General features: G+C 46.0%; 1 protein-coding gene across 1 annotated transcript in view; it reads left to right on the forward strand.

The window, feature by feature from the left end:
• Positions 1–253: 253 nt before the first annotated feature.
• The window catches only part of LOC146869375 (E3 ubiquitin-protein ligase TRIM39-like), a 196,616-nt gene continuing 169,099 nt past the window's right edge, over positions 254–27,770 (forward strand). The window contains exons 1-3 of the mRNA XM_085599665.1: positions 254–737; positions 15,694–15,789; positions 15,920–16,150. Coding sequence (XP_085455791.1) covers positions 318–737; positions 15,694–15,789; positions 15,920–16,150 — 747 coding nt within the window. The 5' untranslated portion in view covers positions 254–317. The remainder of the gene's footprint in view (positions 738–15,693; positions 15,790–15,919; positions 16,151–27,770) is intronic.

Below are 27,770 nucleotides of genomic sequence, written 5' to 3' on the forward strand. Positions count from 1 at the left end.
TACAACATAGCTTAATATTAAAAAATATGCTACGATGCAGGCAACGCTGCCCGCGTCATATCACTTTTGATGTTTCACTTTAAGCACCGCAGCATTTACTGTATTTTGTAAACAGCAGCTCTGTTCGGAGCGCGGGTGGCTCTGTCAGACCAAGCCGAGGCAGGGCCGAGGTTCGCTTCTCCTCGAGGGGGCGGGGCCGAGAGCATCCGTCCGAGCTGGCCAATGGAGCAGCGCTCCGAAGACTGCCGAAGAGCACGGGATATGGTCCCAATGCCAGATATTACGCAGTTTACCACATCCTCCTCCTCGTCAGGATCATGGCTTCAGCGAACCAGCTCCAGCGCCTTAAGGAGGAGGCTACGTGCGCTATATGTCTGGATTACTTCACAGACCCCGTGTCCGTGGAGTGTGGACATGTCTTCTGTCTGTCCTGTATCTCTGCCTCCTGGAAGGGGCTGCAGACACACTTCCCGTGTCCCCAGTGTAGAGGAACTTTTTCGAATAAAACCCTCCTCCCTAACAAGCAGCTGGCAAACATGGCCGAACAGTTAAAACAGCTTCAGACACAGACCACGGCGACGGCGCCCCAAGAAGCGAAACTCTGCAAAGAGCACGAGGAGAAGCTGAAACTGTTCTGTGAGGAGGACCAGGAGCCCATCTGCGTCATCTGTCGAGAGTCCAAAGACCACAAGACTCACTGGGCGCGGCCCATTCGCGAAGCTGCCCAGGAGTACAAGGTGAGTCTTAGCCCTTGATCCCCACACAAGAAGCGCACGTGTGGCAGGCGCACAACGCCCGTTAGGCTACAAGGGCCTAGCCCGCCTCCCCTCATACCCTCTCCCCTCCCCACCCCCAAGACTATTGTGTCTCAGTCTGGCCTTCTGCAGCTCCCAGGGGGAACCAGCCTTTAGAACGGAAAATGTCAGTGCTTTAAGTGGGCCGGCACTCGCCGGTACTTCATAATTTTCTACTTATGAGTACCGGATCTTTTCCTCGGCTCAGGACAGTACCTGTACTCAGTGGTCGAAGTGGGGGGAAAAAAGTAGGGGAACTGTGAGCAGAGAATGGGGGTGGGGGGGGGCGGGAATAACCAGAGGATAGGGTCAGTGGGCAGAGTCAGAGATGTGGCTAGAAAGAGCAAAACATACCAATTTTTTGTATGTTTGGTATTTCACTGACCAGTTACAGCTTATAATTTTATTTAATGCAACCAATAGATACATGTTTATTTGAGGTTTAATATATTAGTTATTCACATTAAAATACATTTACAATGTGGGATATGTTTTCAATCACAGAATGTCCCAAATACGCTTCTAAGTGGAATCATAAGCCATTTGTCTCCGAGCCATGCAGTTTCTTTCATCAGTACTTCTCCTCCCTTCTTCAAACCATTTCTGAACATAAAATGTGGGTTTAAAGTCTATGACAGGAGACCCCACGTTTTGGGGAGCACTATTGATTACATCATTCTGTGCCCCAAGGTCAATGCAAAATTGTAGTCCTACATTTTTTATGTGCTTCACACAACAGGTCATTAACCCAGCATTAGATGCCTCTTGGTTTCCCTTTATCGTATCTAGACATAGCACTCAAAAGTGAATATATACTCCTAAAACAACCCTGACAAGTTGGATTTGCAGATGTTTTAAGCAGCATCAGATGAATGGGATACAACTGTTAAATTAGTAGTTTGTGTAATTACTACTCAAGGTAGTAGCAATGAGAATTGCAAGTGTATCAGCCATGGAATTATGAGTGTAGGAAGCTTGCTCTGTATATACTATACCAAAGTAAGGTATAGTGTACACAGAATCCAGGGGATCCCCAAAGGCTTACAAAGGTAAAAGTAGATAATATCTTACTCTCTATTTGTGGTAGTGTGGGTGGGCAGTAATGCTTTATCAGAGGGTAGTGGTGAGTATTTATTGTACACGCTCAGACAAGAAATTATAGCACACACTCAAAGAATCAACTCAGACCAATTGTTTGTATAAAAACACTTCTTTAATTTAATTTAATTTTTAGAACCAAGCAGGATTTAGTAATGGTAGGTAAAATTGTAATTTCAGACAGGTTGATAAGAATATGCAAGCTGAATGAATTTGACTTTGTTACAGGTAGGTACAATGCTTAAAAACAGTTGTACTTCCTTTTGGATTACTTTGTGATTACTTTTTAGGTTACTTTTTCTACTCAGTGTGCTATGCCTACATATCACACTGGGACATTTCCTAGACAAAGGTAAGTAAAACACTTTTACATTAAAAACACAGTTACTTAGGTTTCCATACAAACACAACTCAACACAACTTTTTCAGAGAAAAACAGTCTATGCAATCCTAGGGAGGAAAATGTGGTTATCGGTTTGCAGGTAAGTTATCGGTCTTGAGGGTTGAGTTTCAGGGGTTAGAACAAGGAATCCCCCAGGGTCAAGGATGAACTCAAAAAGCACCCGCAGCGGCACTAGGGCAGCTAGGTGCAGAGTGCTGACGCCCAATGTTAGCCTATGGGGCTAGGGGGGCTTTGGTTGGTGGCTGCTCACGGGCAGGCAACTCGGTCTTGGGAGCCAAGCTCCTAGGGTTAAGGTCTGGGCAAAGGGGATCCCAGGTCAGCACTAGGTCCACAACACAAGCGGTGCTGGTGCGGCCGAGTGCAGATTGCTTAGGAGGAGTCGGGAGCCCAATGCAATCCTATGGAGATTGCCTGTTTTGGATTTCAGCTGCAGGCTCGGACCAAGAAGTCTTCCAGGAGGAACCAACAGCTGGCAGGTAAGTTTGAGGGCTTGGACACGTAGGTGCACCTCAGGTCCTCTTCTTCAGGGTGCAGGGTGGCCGGATGCAGGGGTGCCTTTTGAGGTTGGATTTCACCTTACCGGGCCACTCAAGGTTGGGGTCTCCGTACAGAGGCTGCAGGTAATGTCAGGGAGTCCTGGAGGGGTCATCCCACGGAGGACTTGGACTCTGAAGCGCTGGGGGACCTCACTGGGACTAGTGTGGAACTTGGACTCGGGCCGTAGGCGACGGGTGGAGTGGTGGCTCCAGGCATCGGGTTTCTTTGTTTTCAGCAGGCTCAGTCTTTCTTTGGAGATTCTTTTGAACAGAGTTGCTGTTCACAGGATATCCTTTGTTGACAGTGGTCAGTCCTCCCAGGGGTTCTGGAACTCGCTGGCTACAGGACAAGATGACTTCTGGCGCAGGACCTCTGGAAACTTCAGATGGGCTGGTAGAGCTGGGGACCAGTCAGTTCTCCTCTGCAGTCTCCTCTGCTGTGCATCTTCTTTCGTTGTTCTTCGTAGGTTGTGAGAATCTCCCTTCTGGGTCCAGGCCAGCCCCCAAATCACAGTATTTAGGGAGCGTTTTAGGGGTCTCAGATTAGTAACCAAAAATCTGCTGACCTCAGGGTGACTGCACCCTTGGTGTGCTCACCCCACGTGGGGGAGTGAGCACAATCCATAACCCTGATTGGACAGTGCCTGCCATCTGCAAGATGGCAGGCACTGAAGAGGGGGCTTCACCTCACCTCCCCCACCTGAGGGGTGGGGATGACAGAGGTGGGCACACCTTCGAGGCTGTCCTATTTTTTCCCGCCTGTCTTTCTGCCGAAAAAGAGGTGAGGCAGGAAGGGGGCCTACTCCTGATAGCAGCAGAGGCTGGGGTGGATTTGCAAAGGTGGTAAGGCCTTTGAAGCTCCCCCGCCACAGATGGCTCTTCCTGATCTGGGGGAGGTGTGAGGGCTCCCACCCCAGGGGTCCAGAAACTTGTCTCGCGGTAGCAGGCTGGTGTCTACCAGTCAGGGAACCCACCAGAGGCTGGTTGTTTTTCAGGTGGCATCTCTAAGATGCCGTCTGAGTGTAATCTAGAATAAATCCCACACTGGCATCAGTGTACCTTTCTGCACAAAAACAATCCTGAGAGGCTTTTTTCTCTTTCTATGTGTGCTGCACATATAGAAAGAGGAAAAAACAGGGAGAAATAAAGATATTTCTCCTTGTTGTGCCACCCATAGGGAGGCGTGAGATTTTGATGCATTCCTAGGTTTACAAGTCCTTGTAAATATGGGAATGCGTCGAAAACCATGGAAGTTGAGTGGGAATACCCACTGCAACGCCTCCCTGGTGCAGAGTAAGGCAAAGCAGCAATTTGCGCTGTGTTGCATTACTCCATATTTATGACACCATTCAATGCCATGCAAAGTTTGCTTTGCGTGGCTTCATAAATATGGCTTGGAGATTTGTGCCATACCACGTTCCGTGGTGCAAGCATGACGCAGGGCCCTCATAAATATGCCTATTAGTTTGGTATGCGTGCAAATCATGCATTGCTGATCCCTGGTGAGCTGCACTACTACTGCTGGAACAAGGCCAATGGAGGCACCAATGGGTGAGGCGGACTGGCCTCAAGGGTCCTGTAACCTCAATGACAATGTCTCTGTTGATCTAGGGTGTGCTGCTTTGTGGGCCTGTCTGCAAGACTGGAGGTGAACTTCAGTATGGATTGTGGTGGACAAGACTTAAAGGTTAACCCACACTGGCCACTGGTAGGGTCCACCTGCTGGTGCTAAGAGACCAGGGCTTCTGTGGTCTAGTGGGGACTTCTAAGGTCCAGTAGCAAAATGTGCTCCCTCAGGATAGTGGTCTTGTGGACTGGTCATGAAGCCTGATGCTGGTTCCCCAATTCCAAATTTGGTATGGCTCAGAAGATAAAGACACTCTTCAGGAACATCTGATCTGACTCACGGAAACCCACAAGGGCTTCTCCACATTCATGTCCGGTAGCTAGCTGCTCAAACATCGACATTATGTATTCAAGTATCCTGTAAAGGATACTTTTTGAACTGTCCAGCTTGGCTAACTCTACTACCCACAACAAACTTGAGAGAGCTCTTGAGAGTAAAAGGCAAACATTATATTTTCATTTGGGAAGTGAAGGATACATCCATCTTTATTTTTTTGGGTGACACTATAGTATGTTAGTGATGCTGAAAAGCGTCGCAAAAAAAAAAATCACAAACCTAAGAGGTCCCAAAGGCAAGACACATTGGCTTCACTAATGCTTGTTTAGCTATCTCATTTGCTAAATGGGGCACTTTTAATTTGATGCCAGACAGGGCTGAACTGGGAGCCCAAATCAGTCCCAGCAAAGAGGTCCCAAAGACAAGACCTATTGGCTTTGCCACTGCTTGTTTAGATATCTCATTTGCTAAATGGGGTACTTTGAATTTGGTACCAGACAAGGCTGAACTGGGAACCCAAAGCAGCCCCGGCACTTTGTCCATCCCCTTTACATGTGTTGCGAGCGAACGCAATAAGCGAGCCTGACCCCTACGAAGGGGGCATGAGAAGAGGGTGTTCTTTTCCCAAGAAAATTTAGAACAAATTACATAAATTGTGCATTCTACAACATATGTTATTATATATTCAATTGTATTGGCATGCAGAGCACAGTAAATGATGACTTTACAGTGCACCAAAATATGACAATCTTTTTGGGGCTCTTCGATGTTTCCCTCACAATCACCCTCCAACACTGCCCCTCATCTCTCCATTTTTGGGTGACACTATAGTATGTTAGTGATGCTGAAAAGCGTGCCCAGGCACAGCCAACGTTTTTCCCACTTTGTATGCACGCTGCACAGTGCAGCACACATACAAAGTCGGAAAAGGAAGGAGAAATGAAAGCATTTCTCCTTCTGTACGCCTACTTGAAAAAGGTGCAGTTTTCTCACGCTAAACCCAATCTACTTCATTTAGTAAATTGGGTTTAGTGTGAGAAACCCTGGGTGGGTGCTAGGGAACACCCATGCTGCACCCTTGATACGCCCCATGGCGCTAAGTAAAGCGAAGCAGCGCAATGTGCTGTTTCGCATTACTTTTCCGTTATTTCCAGCACTAAACAAGTTGAGCACTACTAAGTAAATTGAGAAAAAAAGATTTTGTGCTAATTTGCATCACTTTTGGGACACATACACGGTGCAAAATCTTAGTAAATCTCCCCCTTAGTGTGCTGGACAGCCCTGCTGGTTTTGTTACTGGGGGACAGTTTTTCAGCCCACAGTAATAAAACCAGCCTCCCACTCCTCCAGCCCGATGCCCATTACACCAGTCCTGCCTTGATGCCTGGGTCTATTTGTTTTCACAGTCCGACCCTGGATGGGACTCCGGTGCTCGGGCGTCACTGAACTGAACACCTCTGGCTGCTTTTATGTTATATCCTTAAAAATGGTAAACAGTATTTTTAAAAATACCGCGTCTCTCCCTGAACACACAGAGCAGCGGTACACTATTTATAAAATAAAATGAGGAAATAAGGAAGATATTAAACGTTTTCTACAGCTTTTTTTGTTTGTTAAAAAGCACCAAGGTTTGGGGACAGTTTGCCAAACTCCACGCTGGAGTCTTCTTCCTTTTCTTGTAGCGTCGTCTGTATGGGTGAGTCCGAAAATAAACGGCCGTGGAGATCAAGGGCGGGGCGCCAATGCATCCTGATGAGAAAGTGTATTAGTCACAGTAGGGGACAGGCAGGTAGCATCGTCAGTGAATGAGATGTAAATCATTCCAGCTACCGGGCCATCATTGGAAGCCACTTTCTCGCGCTGCTTTATTGTTCCTATAGTGCAAAACGGCTCTTACAGTGTTGCTGGGCAGGCCCCTTCCCACAGAAACAGAGGGGAAGGGGGAAGAGGTCCCACCACAACCACTACAGAGGCCTTCCGCATTGTGCACCACACAGGGCTCGTAATATTTTTTCAAGTTCGGACCATTCCTTCCGCCCTGGGACGCATTTTAGAAATAAAGTAGTAGGGGAACGGACTTTGTTAAATTTAAAAAGTAGGGGCACGCCGGGCTTTCCGATCCCGCCCACTTCGACCACTGCCTGTACTCATATGGCACACGGGCAGCTGCAGTGGAATGGGAGCATTCACCAGCGCAGCTTCTGCACGACTGCCACTCGGACCCCTGAGCACCAGTGCAGCTCTACAGGCTCCGGTGGCGCACGCATCTTATGCCACTCTCCCCTGTCAGATGCCCCCGCCCTCCAGTGCAGCTCTACGGGCTCCGGTGGCGCACGCATCTTATGCCACTCTCTCCCCTGTCAAATGCCCCTGCCCTCCAGTGCAGCTCTACGGGCTCCGGTGGTGCATGCATCTTATGCCACTCTCCCCTGTCATTTGCCCCCGCCCTCCAGTGCAGCTCTACGGGCTCCGGTGGCGCACGCATCTTATGCCACTCTCTCCTGTCAAATGCCCCCGCCCTCCAGTGCAGCTCTACGGGCTCCGGTGGCGCACGCATCTTATGCCACTCTCTCCCCTGTCAGATGCCCCCTGCCCATTGCATTTCCTGCAGCCAGTAAAGAGACGCTGCTGCTCAAGAAAACGCAATAGGCGCGTACCCATTATCACTTCGACAGTGTAGCTGCGTGTTGCATTTTCTACCCACACAGGCCCAACTAACGCATCACTCCGAGTCGCATAGTAGAGCCTGAATTGTTGTAGCACCACGCTTGACTCCCAGGCCTTCCTTGGCCTCTTTAATGAGCTGAGTAACTCTTACCATCTCCTCATGGACATGGGTGGGGTGGTATTTTGGAATGGGTGTCGCAGCTGGCACAGTTCCGGCACTCGTCTACATCATGAAGTCCTTCCCAGTTCCTGAGCCCCCTGTGAGCACCGCATAACCCTTCTCGTACTTTATTGAATTTTGCTACAGCTGGTCAGCGTGCTGATGGCGCTCGTGTAACCTGTAGAGGAAGGGGGGGGGGGTTATGGGTGAGCGAGGTGGACCCACCTCTGGCTAGGGGCCCAGGCCACTGCATTGATCTGTTCTCTCAATGCTCCTTTCTTTAAGGTTATGGAGTCTGGGGCTGCGTGACACTCGTGCAGTTACTTAAAAGTCAAATAAAGCTTTATTCGATAGCTATATCAGACAATCATAAAAGCTCACAAGAAAACATTAAAAAGAACAGATCTGTAAATACGTTGGTTAATAATGTCCTACAGACGTACACATAGACTCTGGTATAATACATGATTAAAAAGTAAATCAGAAACGGTAAACGTATCGAGCAGTACATAGTTTACAAAAATAACCTACACATGTACGCATCGTCAATAATATAATACAAAGTTAAAAAGACAGTATTTAATTAAGACGATATTAAATTGATAATCTTTATCTGATTAGAATCGATCAATTAAGCATTCTTTTCCTTTGACTCAGAACCTCCTTCAGAAAAATTACAGTTTTAAAAACACCGTGCTCGTTATCTAAATGTTTTAGTGCAAGAAGAGAAGGTCAACTTTGGTGGAGCCCGAGCATTTTTAAAAGTGGTACTAAAAACACACACAACCCCACACACAACCCCATATACAACCACACACACAACCACAACCACACACACAACCACACGCTCAACCACACAACCACACCCAAAACCACACACACAACCACACCCAACCACACAACCACACCCACAGCCACAACCACAACCACACACACAACCAGACCCAACCACACACACAAACACATACAACCACACACACACACAACCACACAAAACCACACACACAACCACAACCACACACACACACACGACCACACAAACAACCACACCCACAACCATTCACACACAACCACACCTAACCACACCCACAACCACACACACACACACACACAACCACACCCACACAACCACAACCACACACACAACCACACATACAACCACAACCACACACAACCACACACACAACCACACACACAACCACACACACACAACCACACACACACAACCACACACACAACCACACACACAACCACACACACGCAACCACACACACAACCACACACACACAACCACACACACACAACCACACACACAATCACACACACAACCACACCCACAACCAGACACACACACAACCACACACAACCACACCCACAACCACACACAAACACAACCACACACACACACAACCACACACACAACCACAACCACACACACAACCCCACACATAACCACACACACACAACCACACACAACCACACATACAACCACACATACAACCACACACACAACCACACACACAACCACACACACAACCACACACACAGTCACACACACCACAACCACACACACAACCACCCACACAACCACACACCCACACACATCACACACACACAACCACACACACACACAACCACACACACCGCCACACACACATAACCACACACACACAACCACACCCACACAACCACACCCACAACCACAGCCAACCACACACCCACACCCACAACCACAACCACAACCACAACCACACCCACAACCACACCCACACACACAACCATACCCACACAACCACACACACACACACACAACCACACACACAACCACACACACACACACAACCACACACACAACCACACCAAGCATTGGCATTGCCAATAGGTCTCGCCTTTGGGACCTTATAAGTGTTTAGCCACGCAAAAGTTGATGTGGTTGCACCAAGGATATTGTGCTGCATAACTAAATACTTAGAAGGTCCCAAAAGCGAGACCTATTGGCTATGCCAATGCTTGTTAAAGATAGGGACTATATGTGAGAAGGTGGCCTGATATATGCTGTCCACTAGTTTTTGTGGGCACCTTGTATCAGTCCAAACAACCCCTTATGGTGAATAGGTTAAAGACAACCTTTATTGAAAGCTATCCTAGTGGTAGCTATGGAGAGCAGCCTTCAGGCTAAGTCTTGAAGGAATGTAAAGCAGCATGTTTTACCAGTCTATAATCTCTTGAATGATCAAATGAAAGGACAACCACACCATGTATATATTTAAAATATATGTTTTTAAGATAAAGCACTCCCCTCTAGTCTCTTTATGAAACTGGAGTTCGAAGTACTTAATTTACAAGTTAGCAATCAACAGTAATAGCACAAATACACGTTTGGGCCCCAGGGGCGTACCAAACCATATACCAATAAAGTGGTTTAAGAATCACGACTGAACTAGACACAAGGCCTAGAGCCTGTAGAATCGATGGAACCACCCAAGATAGTGACACAGGGGACCCACGGGGGCCGTGTGCAGTGTGTAAACACAACCGCGGGTACCCGTTAGCTTCTATGGGCAATGTCGCGGTTGGAAATTTAAAGATAAGGGACACTTAGAATTGAGTCCGGACCAAACCCTTTTGGACTTAAGAAGTTCTAGGGCTAGCACCCACGAGAGCACCGGAGTACTCGAGTTACCTCACCCAGGGAAGCTGGGTGCATAGGTGTCTTTTGGTGTCGGGTCACGTCGTTGATTACAATGGAAGCTGGTGAAGAACTGCTGCTGCCGTGGAGAGGAGAAGTGTCCGAAGAGATCCAAGCCTGGATCTAGGATGGAAGGAACCTGAAAGCAGAGGGGACAGAGTCTGGGTCACTTGCCAGTGACCGAGGGCAGGATGGACCAATGCCCACAGATGTCGGGTGCATCAGGTGAGTTGACGGGTGTCTTGACTCGTCAGCCACGAGGTCCAGGAGGCATCGTCGAAGTCCATGAGCCGTATTCGAGCTGTCCCACGAAGTCTGTCGAGTGCTGCGGTGGCGGCGACCAGATTGGACCCAACAAGCCTTGGCAACGGCAAGTCTTGTGGAAAGAGAAGAAGGACGTCGGTGCAGACCAGCAAGGTCTGAGGGACTCACCCAGCAAGGGTAAGTCAGGGCACATCTGGAGCAACCATGGAAGCCCAAGCAGAATAGGAGTTGTCTTTGTGGAGACCTACTAGCCAACGGGCTAGCGATCGTGAAGGAGCCTCGAGCAGTCGCACTGGAACCCAACCCACGGGTCACTCATGGAGTGGAGGCCGGAGATCTTCGGTGCAGTCAGTGCTCAAGGCTGGGGCTACTCGGAGCCCAAAGCAGAACTTCAAGGATAAACAGGAAGTCGATGTACCAGCAATAGTATGCGGTACCCAGGGGTCACGGTTTCTCGTCACCCACGATAGCCACGGGCCTCAGCTTTGCTGTGGACTCAGGGTAGCCTCAGGGAAGTCAGGAAATCCACCTCTAGTGATGCAGAGACTTCGGCATCTAACGGGAGCTTTGGAATTGCAGACCGGACAGTTGTTTCTTTGGTGCCAGTCACTCCTTGACCCCAAAGGAGATTTCTTCAGTCTTCCAGTCAGGATAGAACGTCGAAAGTCCAGGATATATATTGCAGATTTTCATCCAGGGTAATCTAAAGTCGCAAGGACTGGGTTCCCATACTTCTACTAAGTTTGGGGGTTGGACATACTCTAGGGACCCACCTATGGGAGGGTTTGGAAAGAGGTGTGGTTACACCCATTTCTTTTGTCCAGTTTTGCACCAGAGCAGGGGCAGGTAGCCCCTGCAACCGGTTTGAACTGGACTATGCACAGGGACACCAAGTGTGCCCCCAGTGCAGGACTTCAAAGCACCAGAGAGTGCTCCCGCCCATCCCCAATACACATCTGCCTGTCTGGGGAGGTGGTTACACCTCCCTGGGACAGGAAACCTATAGTCCAAGTGTCCCCTGCCGGCGTCTTGGTCAGCAGCAGAAGGCCAGACCCGTGTCTGTGGCAGAGGCATCCAATACAACCACCAATACTATCAGCAATTCCGCCACCACCAATACCAATACCACCACAACCAATACCACTACCAATACCATCACCACCAATACCACCACCACCAATATCACCACCAGCTCCACCACTCCCAACACCACCACCAATAACACCACCAAACGACCACCACTATCACTACAACTACCACCAATACCACCACCACCACCAATACCATCAATACCGCCAGCACCATCACCACCACTACCACTAATACCACCACCATCAACACCAGCAATACCACCACCAATACCTCTACCGCAACCACCTTTACCACCACCACCAATACCACCCCAGCATCCAATACGGCCACCACCAATACCTCTACCACAAATACCATCACCAATACCACCACCACCAATGCCACTACCACCACCACCACCACCACCACCAATACCGCCACCACCATTACCACCACCAATAACAACATCACTAATCCAAAACCAGTACCACTAGTACCACTGCCAATACCAATGCCACCACCAATACCACCACCACCACCACCACTATCACCACCACCAATACCACCAGCACCAATACAACCATCACCAATACCACCAGCACCAGTGCCAATACCAATACCCCATCAATACCAATACAACCACCAATACTATCACCAATAACACCACCAATACCTCCACAACGAATATCCCACCAGCAATACCACCACCACCAATTCCGCCACCACCAATACCACCACGACCACCAATACCACCAAAACCAATACCACTACCAACACCATCACCACCAATACCACCACCACCAATAACACCACCACCTCCACCACTACCAACACCACCACCAATACGACCACCACTATCACTACCACTACAACTACCACCAATACCACCATCACCAATACCATCAATACCGCCAGCACCACACATACCACCACCATCAACACCAACAATACCACCACCAATACCACTACAACCACCACCAATGCCAACACCACCAATACCACCCCCACGTCCAATACCACCACTACCACCACCACCCCACTGATACCTATACCACAAATACTACCACAAATACTACCACCACCAATACCACCACCAGTGCCCCAACCAGAACCAATACCACCCCTGTACCAATACCACCACCTGTACTACCACTTTCAATACCAATACCACTAATATCACTTACAACAATACCACCAACAATACCACCACCACCATCAATAACACCACCTCCACCACCACAAATACCACCACCATCAAAACCACCAATACCACTACCATCACCACCATTACCACCACCAATGCCACCCCAACATCCAATACCACCACCACCACCAATACCACCACCAATACCACCACCAATACCGCCACCACCAACACCACCACCAATGCCATCACTGCCAATACCAACACCACCAATACCAACACCAATACCACCAATACCACTACCACCAGTACCACCACCAATTGCACACGCAATCGCAATTAATTGCAAAATCTTCGCAAATTAGCTGTGACTACACATATCCTTATTTTTACCCCTTAAATATCGCCATAACTACTGAAAAGATTTACACCGGATAACTGAAAGCACGACCTGCTTAAACAAATCTACCTTCCTGACAAATTTTATGTAATTTCATCCTGCAGTTCAGGTAGCCGGTTTGTTGAAAGGCCCTATGGGAATCAACATGGAAATCATACTTTTTTAACTCCCTCTTTCTAGCCCCCACTTGACGGATCAGCCTGAAACTTTCCATACTCAACAAGACTCACTATGACACTTTTTTGAAAATTTCGTGAAGGTTCATCACCAACGCCAAAGATAGATAGATAGATAGATTGATCACCTACTGATGGTTGTCAGTAGGTAGTTATAGTTAGGACCTAGTTTCCATAGGAAAAGCATTTCTTTTGCTAACAACGTTAGCACCATTTGACGAATCTTCACAAAAGTTTTAAAACTAGCTTGCGACTCACTGCAGCTGGTGTCTTGAAAGTTTGAGAGTGATGCGTCAGGCGGGACCAAGAAAAAGGGGGGACCCAAAACACATTCCCCTTGTTAATTTCCGTAGGAACTTTAGACATAACCCCCCCCCCGGGGGGCCAGGTACCAGGGGCATTTAAAAAATAAAGGAGGGCCCGTGCGCACCCCCTTCCAGGGGCTTATTAATACCTTGTGGACAAACACCTCCCCTGGGTTTATTTATAGTTAAATGGTTAGGGGTCTTTCGGACCCCCTGTGGACCACCCCCTCCCCAGAGCCACATTCCAAAAATGAACCCGGGGGGCTCATGGACCCCGTACCCCGGAGACCTCCACTTACCTGGAGATTATGCCTTGCTATGGGGGGACACTCAGATCCCCTAGTGGGCCCAGGGGAACACTACCTCCCAGGGGCCATAATGAATTTGTAATGGGGGCCTCAGGGATCCCCCCAGACACCTGGGACCTCTCCCACCTCACTTGGGCCTACTTATTTTTTTAAAAATGGGACAGGGGTCGCGTGGCCCCTCTTCCGGGCCGTTCTCACCCCTGCGGTCACAAATATTACTAACTTTTTTCTCTTAAATATCTGAACATCTACTTAACGGATTTACCCCCAAATAACTGAAAGCGTGATCTGCATAGCCTAATCCACATTTCTGACAAATATGGTTTAATTCTGTCTCGTGGTTCGGGTTGCAAGTTCGACTAACAAGTCTATGGGAATTAACATGGAAACCGCATCTTGGTATAACCCCCCTTTTTCTTGGTCGCTGCCTGACGGATCACCACAAAACTTTCCATGCACAACAAGAATCACGACACACTTTTTTGGGGAAAATTAGGCGGAGATTCGTCAAACGGCACCAAAGATATAGGCAAGTCAAAAGATACTTTTTCTATGGAAAGATGGTCCTATATATATCAACACGTGGCGTTGTCTGTTGCTAACAAACCATGTGGGCAATGTATAATTAGAAAGAGGAAAAAACATTGAGAAAAGCAATCTGAATTTCCATTGTAGGAATAAATGTATTTATCAGACAGAAAATCAATCTGAATTTCTATTATAGGAATACATTTATTTATCAGACAAAATATCAAGAGTATTTCAGTCTTCAAACCCATGACAATAATAGCAGTCTTTAAAAATTTTGTGAAATGTTGTTTATATGTAAAAGTGGCCATGGGTACACTTCCACATCTGTATCTTTAATGCATAGTTTCAACAATGTGTCAATTTTACTACAAATTATCATACAGGAGATATTTTTAAAACGCTACATATTTATCATATTTCATTGGTTGGAATTATTAAACAAGTTACTGTCTTTATCTTTTATCTCATTTGTTGGGCTGAACCTTTACTCAATGAAGAGTGGCCTGGCCAAAAATCAGCAAACCTAAGGAAGCAAACTCGAATGCACATATGTTTCCAAGATAAATGAGCAGCATTACTTATTGCTAGAAATTCCAAAGCTGGGTCACTATGCAGTTCTAATGCCTCACCTGGGCTCATTATACAAGAACTCTTACAAGCAGAAACATTTATCTATAACATTTAGAATTTTTTAAATTATTTTCATGAGTAAAGATGTGGGGGGAATGGGTGTGTGGCGGATGTGCGCCCTAACGTTTTTGCAAATGTCTGCTTAAGTCCTTATGATATGCCCTTCAGCTGTTGGTAGATCTGTGATGAAATATGAGGAACCTAAATATCGGATAAGGGGAGACTTAGAGAGAATGCATGAGCTGGGTGAGGAGCAGAATGGCCTTCTTTGCCTCATGTGCTAAAAGGTATGCTATACATAGACAGAGCCATCTTGTCTTTGAAGTTTCCACCAAGAGAAACTGGCTAAATGTACAATAGTCTGTTGAATCGCATAGTGGTCTCTTGCATGGTTAATACAACACTGATCAATTGGTTGCTGTGTCCCTAATGACCGTGCATTGCACTCGACTGACCTTTGGCAAGGTTTGTGCTATAGAAATACCATATACATACATATATCATGACCCACATTAGAACTGCCAAAGATTGTGCTCATAATCTTAGTAATTGTCCCATTAGGGATACCTAATAATGTTATTTGGTTTGGAAAACGAAGTTTATTTTATTTTCAGGGCAAGCTTAACAATTGTCTGGCCACATTGCATAACAGTCTGGAGGACATTGATGTGCTTCACTGCAAAGAACAAAAAAGGGTGACAGAGCTAGAGGTAAGAGAATAGCATGTATGTAATATTTTAGGGAGTACACTTTCTGCTTTGCAAACAATTTATGTTTGTAAATTGGTAGGATACTATGTAAATGTATTTATATTTGATAGTTTAATTCCTTTTCTTTAAGGAAGCAGTCAAGGACCAGGAGTTAAAAATCCTGATTACATTTGAAGAGAAGAAAATGTGTCTGGAGCAGAAGAAACAACAAGAGCTCAGCAGCATGAAAACAAAGCACGAAGAAAGTCTTAATACGGTCTATAGAAACATCAGTGAGCTGGAAAATCAGAAACCTGCACTGATGGACCTGATCAGCAACATAGAGGAGAAGTGTCAGCAGCAGGATGTGGAGCTACTGAAGGTGAGAGGGGCCTAGAAAGCTAAAGAAACGGAAGAGGAGCAGGATTCAGGAATCTATTCACAGATGAAGAGGGTAAGGGTCTGCAGCAGAAGATGTTTGAGGTTCTGAAGTTGTACAGGGGTATGGACATCTATAGATGCGCAAGATCAGCACTCTTCCCTCGAGTATATGGTCAAGAGAAAGGGCATTTTGGCAACAGGCAGTAGAGCTACTGAAGGTGGCAGTTCAGTGAGTCAGGGAACATCCAAACGGGTGGAGTGGGAGCTATAAAGTGAGACTGGATGATAAACAGATGTAGACTAAGTGAAGGCTGTTACCCGCAAATCGAATATACAAGCACAGTGTTAGTCCTACCTAATACTTGCAGTAGTCTCTGACTGCAAAATAGGATGTTGAACGGAATGCTAATATATTGAGTAATATACCTACCTTGCCAATTCACATTAGTACTCAAGTTCAAGTTTTAGTGTAAGATTTGGAACTCACATCAGGTCCACAGAGACAATACAATAAAACATTGTAGGATACAGTTTAAAAATGTAAAGCCAAATTATAAAGTTATAAAATCTAGTCAGTTCATCAGTTGGACAAAATTGACATTAACACATAGCTAAAACTATACCATCATAATCCATACAAATGTAAAAAACATTTTAAAAACTTAAAAACTCGCACACAAATAATAATAAATCTAAAGCGACGGCCGTTGTACGAACCTGATACTTCAGAAAATTAGAAGCTATGCAGGGCAAATAAATACCATGTGTTTTTAGATCTTTTATACAGTGACTTCAGAAATTACAAATACTATCCCTGCTGGGCAAATGATGCAGCTAGCAATTAAGATAATTTATGGAAATATTGCAGGGCATAGTAGGGCCCAGCAGCGTCTAACTCCATGGTCAATAGTTCAAGTTAAATATTGTTCGGGCTTTCTTTGAATAAAACAATTCACTGCCACATTGAATTTAGATTTTTTCCTACAACACTGAGCATCAAAACGGCAGCATAGATTAGAGGATATCTGCTTAATATAAGCTTTTATCTGCTGATCAGACCAGGAAAGTACATTTTCTTGGTTTAGATCAAACATTTTTAATACATGGATAAAGTTTCTATAAAAATACAGAATTTTCTTACTTCGAAGATCTTTTCATACATAACATTCGTTAATGACCTTATATCACTTCTTAACAGCCAAAAGCCCCTGTGAGTAACTGCAGAGAGACCTTGTACACAGACACTCTTTAGCTCAAATTCTAATTTAATTGCTGAAAGAACCCCCTGTGTAAAGAAAGCATACTGTGTCCTCAAAATTAACTCTCTATCTCAAGTTCTTCACATCAATTAAAACCAATGCGTAAAGCGGAGTGGATGAAATTTTCTCTTTCTTCACAGTAAAGGACCAAAGTGCCTTCTCTCCACAGCACATGGTTTTCCCCAAAAAGGGATATACCTTAACTACCTCTAGTTTTTCTTCACCCTGAAGCCAGTTTTAGTTTTGTATTTCAGGGAGAATGTACTTTTAGAAAAAAAATTTTTTTTTTTAAATGAGTACATTGAATTTCTGTAATGACAGCAGAAGAGTATTCAATCCCTTCGATGTTAAATCCAGGATAACAATGCCATCGGCATATTGCATAATGGACACCGAACTGCCCCCATCTTTGGGTAAAAAGCCCATACTATTATCCAAAAAGACAGGTAAATCAGCAATATAAAGGGAAAACAACAGTGGCGCCAAAAGACAGCCAGGATGAGAACCTAAATTTGCTTAGCGGAGGGGGGGCAGTGGGCCACAGTATCTATTACCAGGCTACACATATCCTATTGAGTATCTAGGAGCTTCCTACATTAGCCATTTATAACTTAGAAATATATCTGGTCCATTGCTCTTGCGAAATGTAGATGGTATGGGACCTAACTCTCTAACCACAGCAATTGGAGATGATTTCCCAATACTTCTCATATATTTTATTTTTATTTATTTGAAAAGTTATCTATGGCGCGGTCTAGACCCTGGAAGGGTATCAGAGGGCTTTAGAAAGGTTACAACACATAGAAGTTTAATACAATAGGTACAAAATGAGAACAGGGAGAAGGGAGGGCAAACTTGATGTCAAACATTTGTAGTGGGTCCAGGGACACTCAGGAGTGCCGTTGCTGGCAATGGCCCTGAAGATCAAGTGTAAATTCTTTTTAGAGAGCAAGTTAAGTGAAGGGGTTAGGTAGTAATTTTTTAATTGAAAGCAGTTTGACTTCATTTTTGAAGGAGGTGCTAGAAGGGTTCATTCTAATTTCCGGGGGCAGGGCATTTCAGATTCTAGGTACTAGACATGAGAAAGTACGGTTGTATGTTTTTTTCCCCGGAATTTTTGTGGTTTCAGTAGCCAGGTGCTGGTGCTTCTCGATGCTCTGCCACTACCTGATAGTTCCAGTTTATCAACTAGATACTTCGGTGTGCTGAAGTGCAGGGCTTTGTGTGTCATACAGGCGATTTTTAGCTGTGATCTTGCCTCAAAAGGGAGCCAGTTCAGTGCCTTTGGATCAGGGGTGATATGGTTGTTCCTGTTGGAGCTGGTGACCAGTCTTGCAGCCGCGTTGAGTGAGGTTTTAGTGGAGCCAGACTGGATCTCGGCAGACCACATAAGGTTGTATTCCCATAGTCTATTCTGGGTATCACTAGGGATTGCACTGCTGATTTGAGGTCGTTGAGGGGAAGGAAGGGTTTTAGTTTTCTGATGTTCATGTGAAAGTTTGCTCCTCTGGTGGCTGCACTGATGTGTTCCTGCATGTTGACATTTTTGTCGATTGTTATTCATGGAGATTTTGCGGAGTCTATGATGTGTTGTTTGCAGCTGAAGGGTGTTTAAGGTTTCATCCAGTCTTCAATGTGAACGTGTCCTCACGGAGGGTAATTGGGAGGAATTCGGTTTTGAGCTCGTTGAGTTTGAAGTGGTTTCTGGTTAGCCAGTTGTGTGTTTTTTGCAGAGTTGTATTGAGTGAGTGGATATCATCAGTTGATGATACTCTTAGGTAAAGTTGGGTGTCATCCGCATATATGTGGTAGTGAACATTGGAGATTTTCAGAATTTCGGTTAAGGGCTCCATGGATAGATTGAATAGGGCATGTGGCATAAGCTACTTGATACCTATATGTGCTGCAGCCAAACCTCACCCGTTATATACAGCTTAGCTAACTTGATGCACCTACTGTGCACTACACTAGTTGTGTGCGGAGTCAATTTATTCTCGTGCTGGCATTATTATTGCTTGTCATGTTCTGCTCTATTTCTGCCCAAAATCTGTTCTGTCAGAAAATGGGTAAACACAAAGACATCAGAGTGCAGTGTCTATCCACTGGATTTGTTGTCTTCAGCTTTGTTCCTGTGTTGCGCCTTGGGTTTCCCGTGACCTCACTTTCCACTTCTCTGCACTTCACCTGGCTGTGGTACCACGTAAATCACTTACCTCCAACTCCTTCTGCCTTTGGGGTGAGGACAGGGTCCTCAGAAGCAGGCAAGAAAGCATTTTCCTTATTCATTTGTAGGAATCCATAATCATTTGCCAGTTATTTTAAGTAAAGGCGCAGCAACACTATGCAAATAAACAGTGTCTTTGTAAGCAAGTTAAAATTGTAATTGTAAATCGGATTTATAAAGTGCAGCTACTGCCCGAAGGTTGGCGCTATAAAGACTGAGGACAGAAGGGACATTAGTGCTGGGGACAGGCAAAAGAATAGATTATTTAGTTCAAAAAATGGGGAATTATTGTGAAAAACACTAATAAAAACTTACAATGGGTCACAGTTTAAGAGCATGCAACGGCCCTCTGCCTTCCGATAGACCAAATGCATATACATTCTGTAGAGGCAGCTCCCGGAGTAATATAGACTATATACTAGTGTCGATAGAATTTTGGCCACACGTTCTGGATTTAAAAATAGACTCCCGAACGGAGAGCGATCACCGTCCTCTACAATTGACATTAACACCAAAGCCCCTTTTATCCACTCTAATGGGCAAAAAAGATGCTAGTACTATTTAGGCTAATGTTCTAATAACTAACAATCGACGAGCTGTAAAGTGGCCGTATATTCTAGGGAATCCACAATCTATGATAAATATCTATACCATCTTTGCAGATACTATTGCACCCTTTGTAAACCTACCAGCAGATAAAATTCCAATGCTAGACTTACACACCACTATGGTGGATGCTTTAACTCCGGTTGTAAGCAATTTACCCAAAGAGAGAAACGCAGGAGTCAACTATCGGAATGACCATGGAAATCCCCGGTACAACAAAGACTGCCGGGAGCTAAGACAGAGCTTATCCAAGCAATTAAAAGCAATAATTTAATTATAAGAAGGGAAAAAAGATATAATCATAAGCGAGCACTTGAAAAAGCGAAGAAAACATGGGATGATGATATCTGGACGGGTCTAATCAGCGCGGCCAAGTCCAAGGACCAGACAGGTTTCTGGAGTTTGATAGTGAAAGGGAATAAAACAGGAAGGGCCCCCAAAGATTTATTTCTTGATGAAAACAGTTGGGTTGCCCCCTTTTCTCATCTCTATTCAGAAACTAACTGTGGGCAATTTGTGATAACTAAAGATATGGAGACCACTGCAAAGGCTGCCAACTTGCATTTTAGTTTAAAAGAAACAATACTGGCAATTGATTGATTGATTGGGGTACTTATAGAGCGCAACTATCACCCTACGGGCATCTTGGCGCTTGCATTGGGAACCCGTCCTGGTTTTTCCCTGTAAGATAACCCATACTGGGTATCCCCAAGGTGAAAGCCAGGCATCCCGCCGCGGGGGGCCGTTGTGGAGATTAAGCAGGCTTGTTGCCCAGAGCTGCATAGTGTGAACTCATGCTTAGAGTGGGCACCGAAGCGAGAATTATCAAGTCCGTGGACAATTGGGTTCTGGACCCTGCCGCGTCGGGAATCGAACCCAGGTCCCAGGCCTGATCTCTGCTTCAGGGTATGCCTCCTCTAACCAGTGAGCTACACTTCTCCACCAATTGAGGCAGTTAAAGCATGGAAAGCTCCAGGACATGAAAACATTCCTGGAGATTTACTAAAACACAACCTTTCTAATAATAAAAAACAGGTTTCCGGCTCGACTGATAGCTCTGTAGAGCCTGAACAGATCCTCCCTAAACCATCCAACAACGATCACACACAAGCCCATCCTAAAGTTCCTTCTCCCGGCCAAGAACTGAGTTTACCTCATGTTAATCTTCCACCGGAGTGCCTACCCCTTGTTGCCATCCTGACTGGAGTTCCTTGCCTTAAATCTGACAAGCCAGAATCTTACATCGAACTGCGTAACAAAACAACACACTGGCTGAACACCTACAGACCGCTCCCACATGATCTGGACGGTCATGTTCTCCATGTCAGAAGGGTATCCTGGGTGGGCAATAAACCAAAAAACATCCCTGGTGACTGTGTCATCATAAATTTTAGAGATCCTCGGGTTGTAAGGCTAATCTGCAACTACCACCAACCCACTATGAGTGCCATAAGATGTCTAGATCTAAGCCAATTTTACTCTGGCACTCCTTACTCCCATTACCAATATCCTCTTCTTCAACCACTTTGTGATGGGTATTTTAAGGGAGTCTGGAACACTAGCAATAAGGCCTCCTCCATGTTTGCCCCAAGCAACTATTACGACACCCATAGTCGTTATGAGCACTACTGACATGGAACCTCGGCTGAGGCCGATATTCCTCCTTCTGCTGGTCCTCAAATTATTGCAGATGATCCCGAAGTAGCCATTGGCTCGGTTAGGGAGCCTCTGCAAACCGGCTTGGGTCCATATGCCCACCAGCCCTGTCCTCAGCCTACTCCAACTCCACAGGGTATTAATCATCTTCTATTACCCTCCTCCAGCAACTCGACCCAGGTTACTCCTGACTCCTCCAACTTACCTATCCCACAAGATGTAGCCACCACCACTACTCTCCTTAGGATTCTAAGTTGGAATGTTGCCGGCCTCGCCAGCAAATTTGACCTTCCTCATTGGTTGTCTTCTATAACATCTTACAACATCTGTATATTCCAGGAGACTTGGGCTGTAGAGCCGTATAATATGGTTGGCTATACCACCTTCTTTATACCAGCCATCCTATCTCCAACAGGAAGAGGTCGTCCTTCGGGTGGCCTGTTGATCTGGGTTAGTATTTCCCTTGGGTGTACCATTAGGCGGGCACATATTGTCTCCCCTGACATACTAAGGCTTACCCTTAAGGGAGCCCAGGGAAGGAAACCTCTTGAGATATTTAACGTCTATGCGAGGGGCCTTAGCGGAGGTGCTCTATCACCTGCGCTTGTATCTCTTGAAGGTGAATTACGCAAGTATCACCATGCAGCTTACGTCCTAGTAGCAGGTGACCTTAACTGCTCCTTCGAGCCCCTTGCCTCAGCAGACCTTCCCGATCTATTAGAGGATGACGTCAAGCGAGGTATCCCACTACTAACATTGCCCCCTATCAAGAGATGGACTAAATCTGTTGTATTTCTGAACACCATGTCACTAGAATTTGGCCTACGGGCGGCCAATGGTAGAACACCCTCTGACCTCCAGGGCGCCCACACGTACAACAGACCTAATCACACCTCAAGGATCGACTATATACTTCTCGATCTTGAGCTCTGGACACACATGGTGGACATGGAAATAATTCCCTCTCATGATAGCGACCATAACCGGCTATCTCTTTGTCTAAACTCACTATGGGCACAATCACATGGGTCCTTGTCTTCATTGGTGGCTAACCCCCTCCAATCTTCGGAGGTTATCCCCACCAACTGTGAGAGGCGCCTCAAATGGCGCAAAGTAATGTTGGATGATGTCAAAGTCGAATCAATTAGGTCTATTTTACATGCTACGCAAGTTGAGCTGACTCCAACCACCAATATTCAGGATTCCCTTAATAGGGCTCCTTTAGTCTTTCAAGATACCCTCCTTAAATTGGGGAATCTATTTCGAATACATTGCAAAGGTGGCCTGCCGAGGGGAGGGCTAAAGCCCATCTCCAAGAATGGCTGGTATTCGCAAAATTGCAGGACTAACAAATCTGCCCTAATAGCGGCTCTAAAGAGTGGGAATACACCCATGATCCAGAAAGCTAGAAAAGATTATAAGATCTCGGTTTTCAAAGCAAAAAAGTCTTGGGAGGAACAGTTTTGGCAGACCCTAAGGGAGGCTTCCCTTAAACGTAACCCCGGTGCCTTCTGGGATACAATAAGATCAAAGAATAGACCAGCCCATGAACTTCTAACATGCAATATCACTGGTCCAGTTTGGTATGAGCACTTCTTCAATCTCTATTCCACTCGATCCGAGACGGTGGAGATGTTCTTCCCTGAGGGGATGCTTCCCCTCGTGGACGCCCAGGATATTGACCCCTTCTCTGACAGGGAGGTATTTAGTGCTATCCAGTCTATTGTCCCGCAGAAGGCAGCTGGTCCGGATGGTATCCCCGGTGATGTGCTTAAACTTGATCCATCAAGTTGGGGGAAGCTCCTTTCGACCCTTATCAACGCTATTGTTAACGGCGCCCCAGTCCCTGAGTCATGGAAGGGGGCTGAGGTTGTTCCCATTTTCAAAAAGGGTGACCGAGGAGATCCGGCTAATTACCGCCCAATAAGCCTGATCGACTCATCTCAGAAGGTTACTGGGAAAGTGATTTTGGAAAGGATACTTACCTGGGCAAATGACAACAACATTCTCTCAGATTATCAAGCAGGTTTTAGGGCCGGGACGGGCACTATAGAACAGGTCTTCAGACTGATCCTTATCTATTGGAAGATTGTCCTCCTTGGAAAAGGCAGTCTCTATTTGGCCTTTATAGATTTAAAAACAGCGTTCGATCTTGTCCCCCGCGATACCCTTTGGCGTGTCTTATCCGACATGCACATTCCTTCCTACATATTGGCCCTGCTAATAAAACTCCACGACGGCAATTATGCCCAAGTGCGTTGGGGCCAACAGGGCCAAAAAACTGAGAAAATTCCAGTAAACAGGGGCGTCCGCCAGGGGTGTGTTCTTGCTCCCACCCTTTTTTCACTTTATGTGAATGGGGTAGTGGACCATCTGCTGAAAGTTCCTGCTGATGCACCATCCCTGGCGGGCGAACGTGTTCCAACTCTCCTGTTTGCTGATGACACCCTCCTCCTTTCCAAAACACCTATGGGCTTGCAAACACTTCTTGATAGTTTCCAATCCTTCTGTAATGATAGAGGTCTCATCATCAACACCACCAAAACGAAATACCTAATTTTAAATCCACCTAAAAAATTAGGTCAGCCTCCAGTTTTGAACGCAGTTCCTCTTGAAAGGGTCAAAGAGTTTGATTACTTAGGCATCCGCATCACAGATAATATGCGATGGACATCTCACTTGCACAAAATGCTTCTTTCTCATAAGAGGGTCACTGGTGCCCTCCTCAGAGAACATCGTTCCTCTTCTTCTAGACCAATAGCCCCAGCACTGGAAATCTACAAAGCTAAGGGTGTGAGTTCGGCACTCTACGGAGCCGAATTATGGGGCTCAAACAATATTGAGGAACTTGCCAAATCCGACTCCAGTTTCTACAAGGAACTGATGGCACTTCCGCAGAGCACACCTATAGTGCCCTTACTTTCGGATCTAGGGTGCCATGCGTTGAAAGATCTGGCCAAACTTCGTCCTTTACTCCTCTGGGCTCGGCTCTGGCGGACCCCCGAGTTAGTCAAGTACGCGGAGGGCCTATCCGAAATACTTTCCATGCCCTCTTGGAACAAAATTAAATGGTTAAAAGAGGTAAAGTCCCTGCTTCTCGATCTCGGCCTAAAAGACGCCTGGATAAATAAAACTTCGCCCCCGAAAGCCGAGCTGAAGAAACTCTACTGGAGTTGGGTTATAGGAAAAAGGAATTCCAGCTCCCATTCCAGTAGATGTACCACCGAATTTCTTCTCCTCAAAGATAACGTTCATTTTGAGCCTTATCTTGACATTATTCAGAAGCCATACGATCGAGCCCTCTACTTTAAATTCAGAATTGGCACTCTTCCAGTACGAGAGCTGACTGCCCGCTGGAAACCTCCATTCCAAACTTTGTCCACCTGTCCTTTTTGTGTAACTAAACTTGAATCTCTTGCACATGTGCTTTTTGCATGCCCAGAATATAAAATCCCAAGATCATATTGGCTCAAACCCTTATGCAGAACTTTGGGCACGCGTGACCACCTCATAGCGTTGCGCATTCTTAAATCAGACACACGATCTCTCTTTGTTTGCGCCCTATCGAAATATTTGAGGTGGTCCTGGCTCCTAAGGTCTAAAGGCCTTGCAGCCCTTGACTAAGTAGTCAGACTGTTTTATATTGCCTGCCTGCATATCTATTTTATATTGTCCTATTTATAATGTTTATATGTTTTTTATAATTCTTTGTATATCTTGGGATCATGTTGTCATTATATTTGCATGATTTTTTCTTTGGCATCACCTGTTTTTAAAACTGATACTTGTCTGTGCTTTTTAAGATATTTTTTTATCGAAATAAAGCTTATTTCACACTTATTTCACTTACTAAAACACAATATCGGTGTCTGGGGACCATATATAAATTGTCTTTGTAACGCAATAGGTGCATTTTCACCGATACCGGAAACATGGAAAGGGGCAGAAATTGTTACAATTTTTAACAAGCATTGGTATAGCCGATAGGTCTCGCATTTGGGACCTTATAAGTGTTTAGCCATGCAACACTTGATGTTGTTGCACCAAGGATATTGTGCTGGATAACTAAACACTTATAATGTCCCAAAGGCGAGACCTATTGGCTAGGTCAATGCTTGTTACAGAAGGTAAGGAACCCTTTAATGTGTGTGGGGTAGAAGGGACGGGTAGAGACGGCCTGCAAAACAATAAAGCCTGCAGGAAAATAATTTCACTAGGCTCGACCTAAATATACACGTCATTACTGGCATGTGCCTGAGAAGGGATGTGTGGTCTGCTTTGAGACCATGTATATTAAAGAAGAAGTAGGCCCAGAGCATTCTCAACAAAATAAGAATCGGTGGAGAGAGAACGCCAAAACAAAACGTTTGAGGTTCTGAATTCGAAAGAAGTTGAAAGACCCCGGGGCAGATTTATGACGTCTGGCGCATCTCTGCTAATCAGCAGAGATGCGCCAGAAGAGTTGCGACGCATCTGCCCACCCGTGCGCCACCATTGATGCGTCGCATTTACAGTGCGGCGCACCGTGGCACTCGGATGGGCAGATGCGTGACGCATCTCCTGTCGGAAAGGCGGCGCATTGCTGGAGTTGCGACGCAGCTCCAGCAAGGCTCAGGGGTGCCCTATCGTTACAATGCTGCGTCAATCCTTACGCCTGCTTCAAGCAGGCGCAGGGTTTTGACGCAGCATGGCCTTAAAAGTGACTGAGTGAAATCTTGTAGATTTCACTCAGCCACTTTTCGGAGGCGTTCCTGCACCGGAACGCCCCCCCCCTGCTCCAGAATGCCTACATGTGGCGCAGGGCTTTACAACGTGACGCATCTGCCAGATGCGTCACATTGTAAATACCCCGCAGCATGGCGCAGTATTTGCGCCGCCGCTGCGTCACAAAAGTGATGCAACGGCGGCGTAAATGAGGCGCAAGGGGCTCATAAATCTACCCCCACGTTCCCAAATCTCAGGATGCAGTGCGGAAAATGAGCACAGAGGCATGTCACCTAATGACATACTGCAGTAGCATGGAGGAGAGAGCCTGGACTCATCCATGGCGGGATCCGCTAGACGGAAAATAGAGGGGGGAGAGGTTTAACTGACCAAAGAGGGCAGCACGAAGGAGAGATACAGTGCAGAGGCCAGAAGAGAACAGATGAAAGAGGGATTACGAGATCCTATAAAATGTGATTAACAGGCAACCAACATGCTCATTTTAAACCTAAACCTAGTGTAAAACTATATTTGTCTTAGGACGTGCATGAATTCTTCCTAGCAGTACCAGCTACAGCGCCTAGACATGTTTGTGTAAGAGTAGCTAAACACATGTAATTAATGAGAGCGTTGTATTTGTTTATGCGCAAGAGAAAGAGTAGAAGGGAAACAGAAGGGAAAAAAAAGGAAAAATGGACCAACAAAAGAAGAAATGGGTATGAAGAGAAAATGCAAAACAAGAAAAAGACGGGAGAAAAATGAAGACAAAACCAAAAAAAGGTTGAAACAAAGGGTGAGAAAATAAGAGACAAGCATGATGAAGTAAAGAGCTAGAGGGGACGGGGAAAGTATAGAACGAACGTAGGAATAATTAACCGGCTCGGTAGTCGGCACCAACAGGGAGTAGTTTACCTACAAACTGGACATACGATGGTAAAAATTGTGCTCTGGTAACAGGACGGCCATACGCACTTAAAGCTTGACGAGAGAGATGCACAGACACACTTTGAACCAGTGAACCTAGACAAAAGTTCGGAGAGAGAGGCCAGGCCAGGCGGTGCTACTCTGCAGATCATGGAAAACAACCGTTAATCACGGCAGGGGAGGAAGAGGCAGGCTGCAGGAAGAGGGCAGGAAGGGAGGCAGCTCTTTGTATAAGATGGAGACAGAAT

This window comes from Triturus cristatus, chromosome 1_1 (assembly GCF_964204655.1).
Source record: "Triturus cristatus chromosome 1_1, aTriCri1.1, whole genome shotgun sequence".
NCBI classification, from domain to species: Eukaryota; Metazoa; Chordata; class Amphibia; order Caudata; family Salamandridae; genus Triturus; species Triturus cristatus.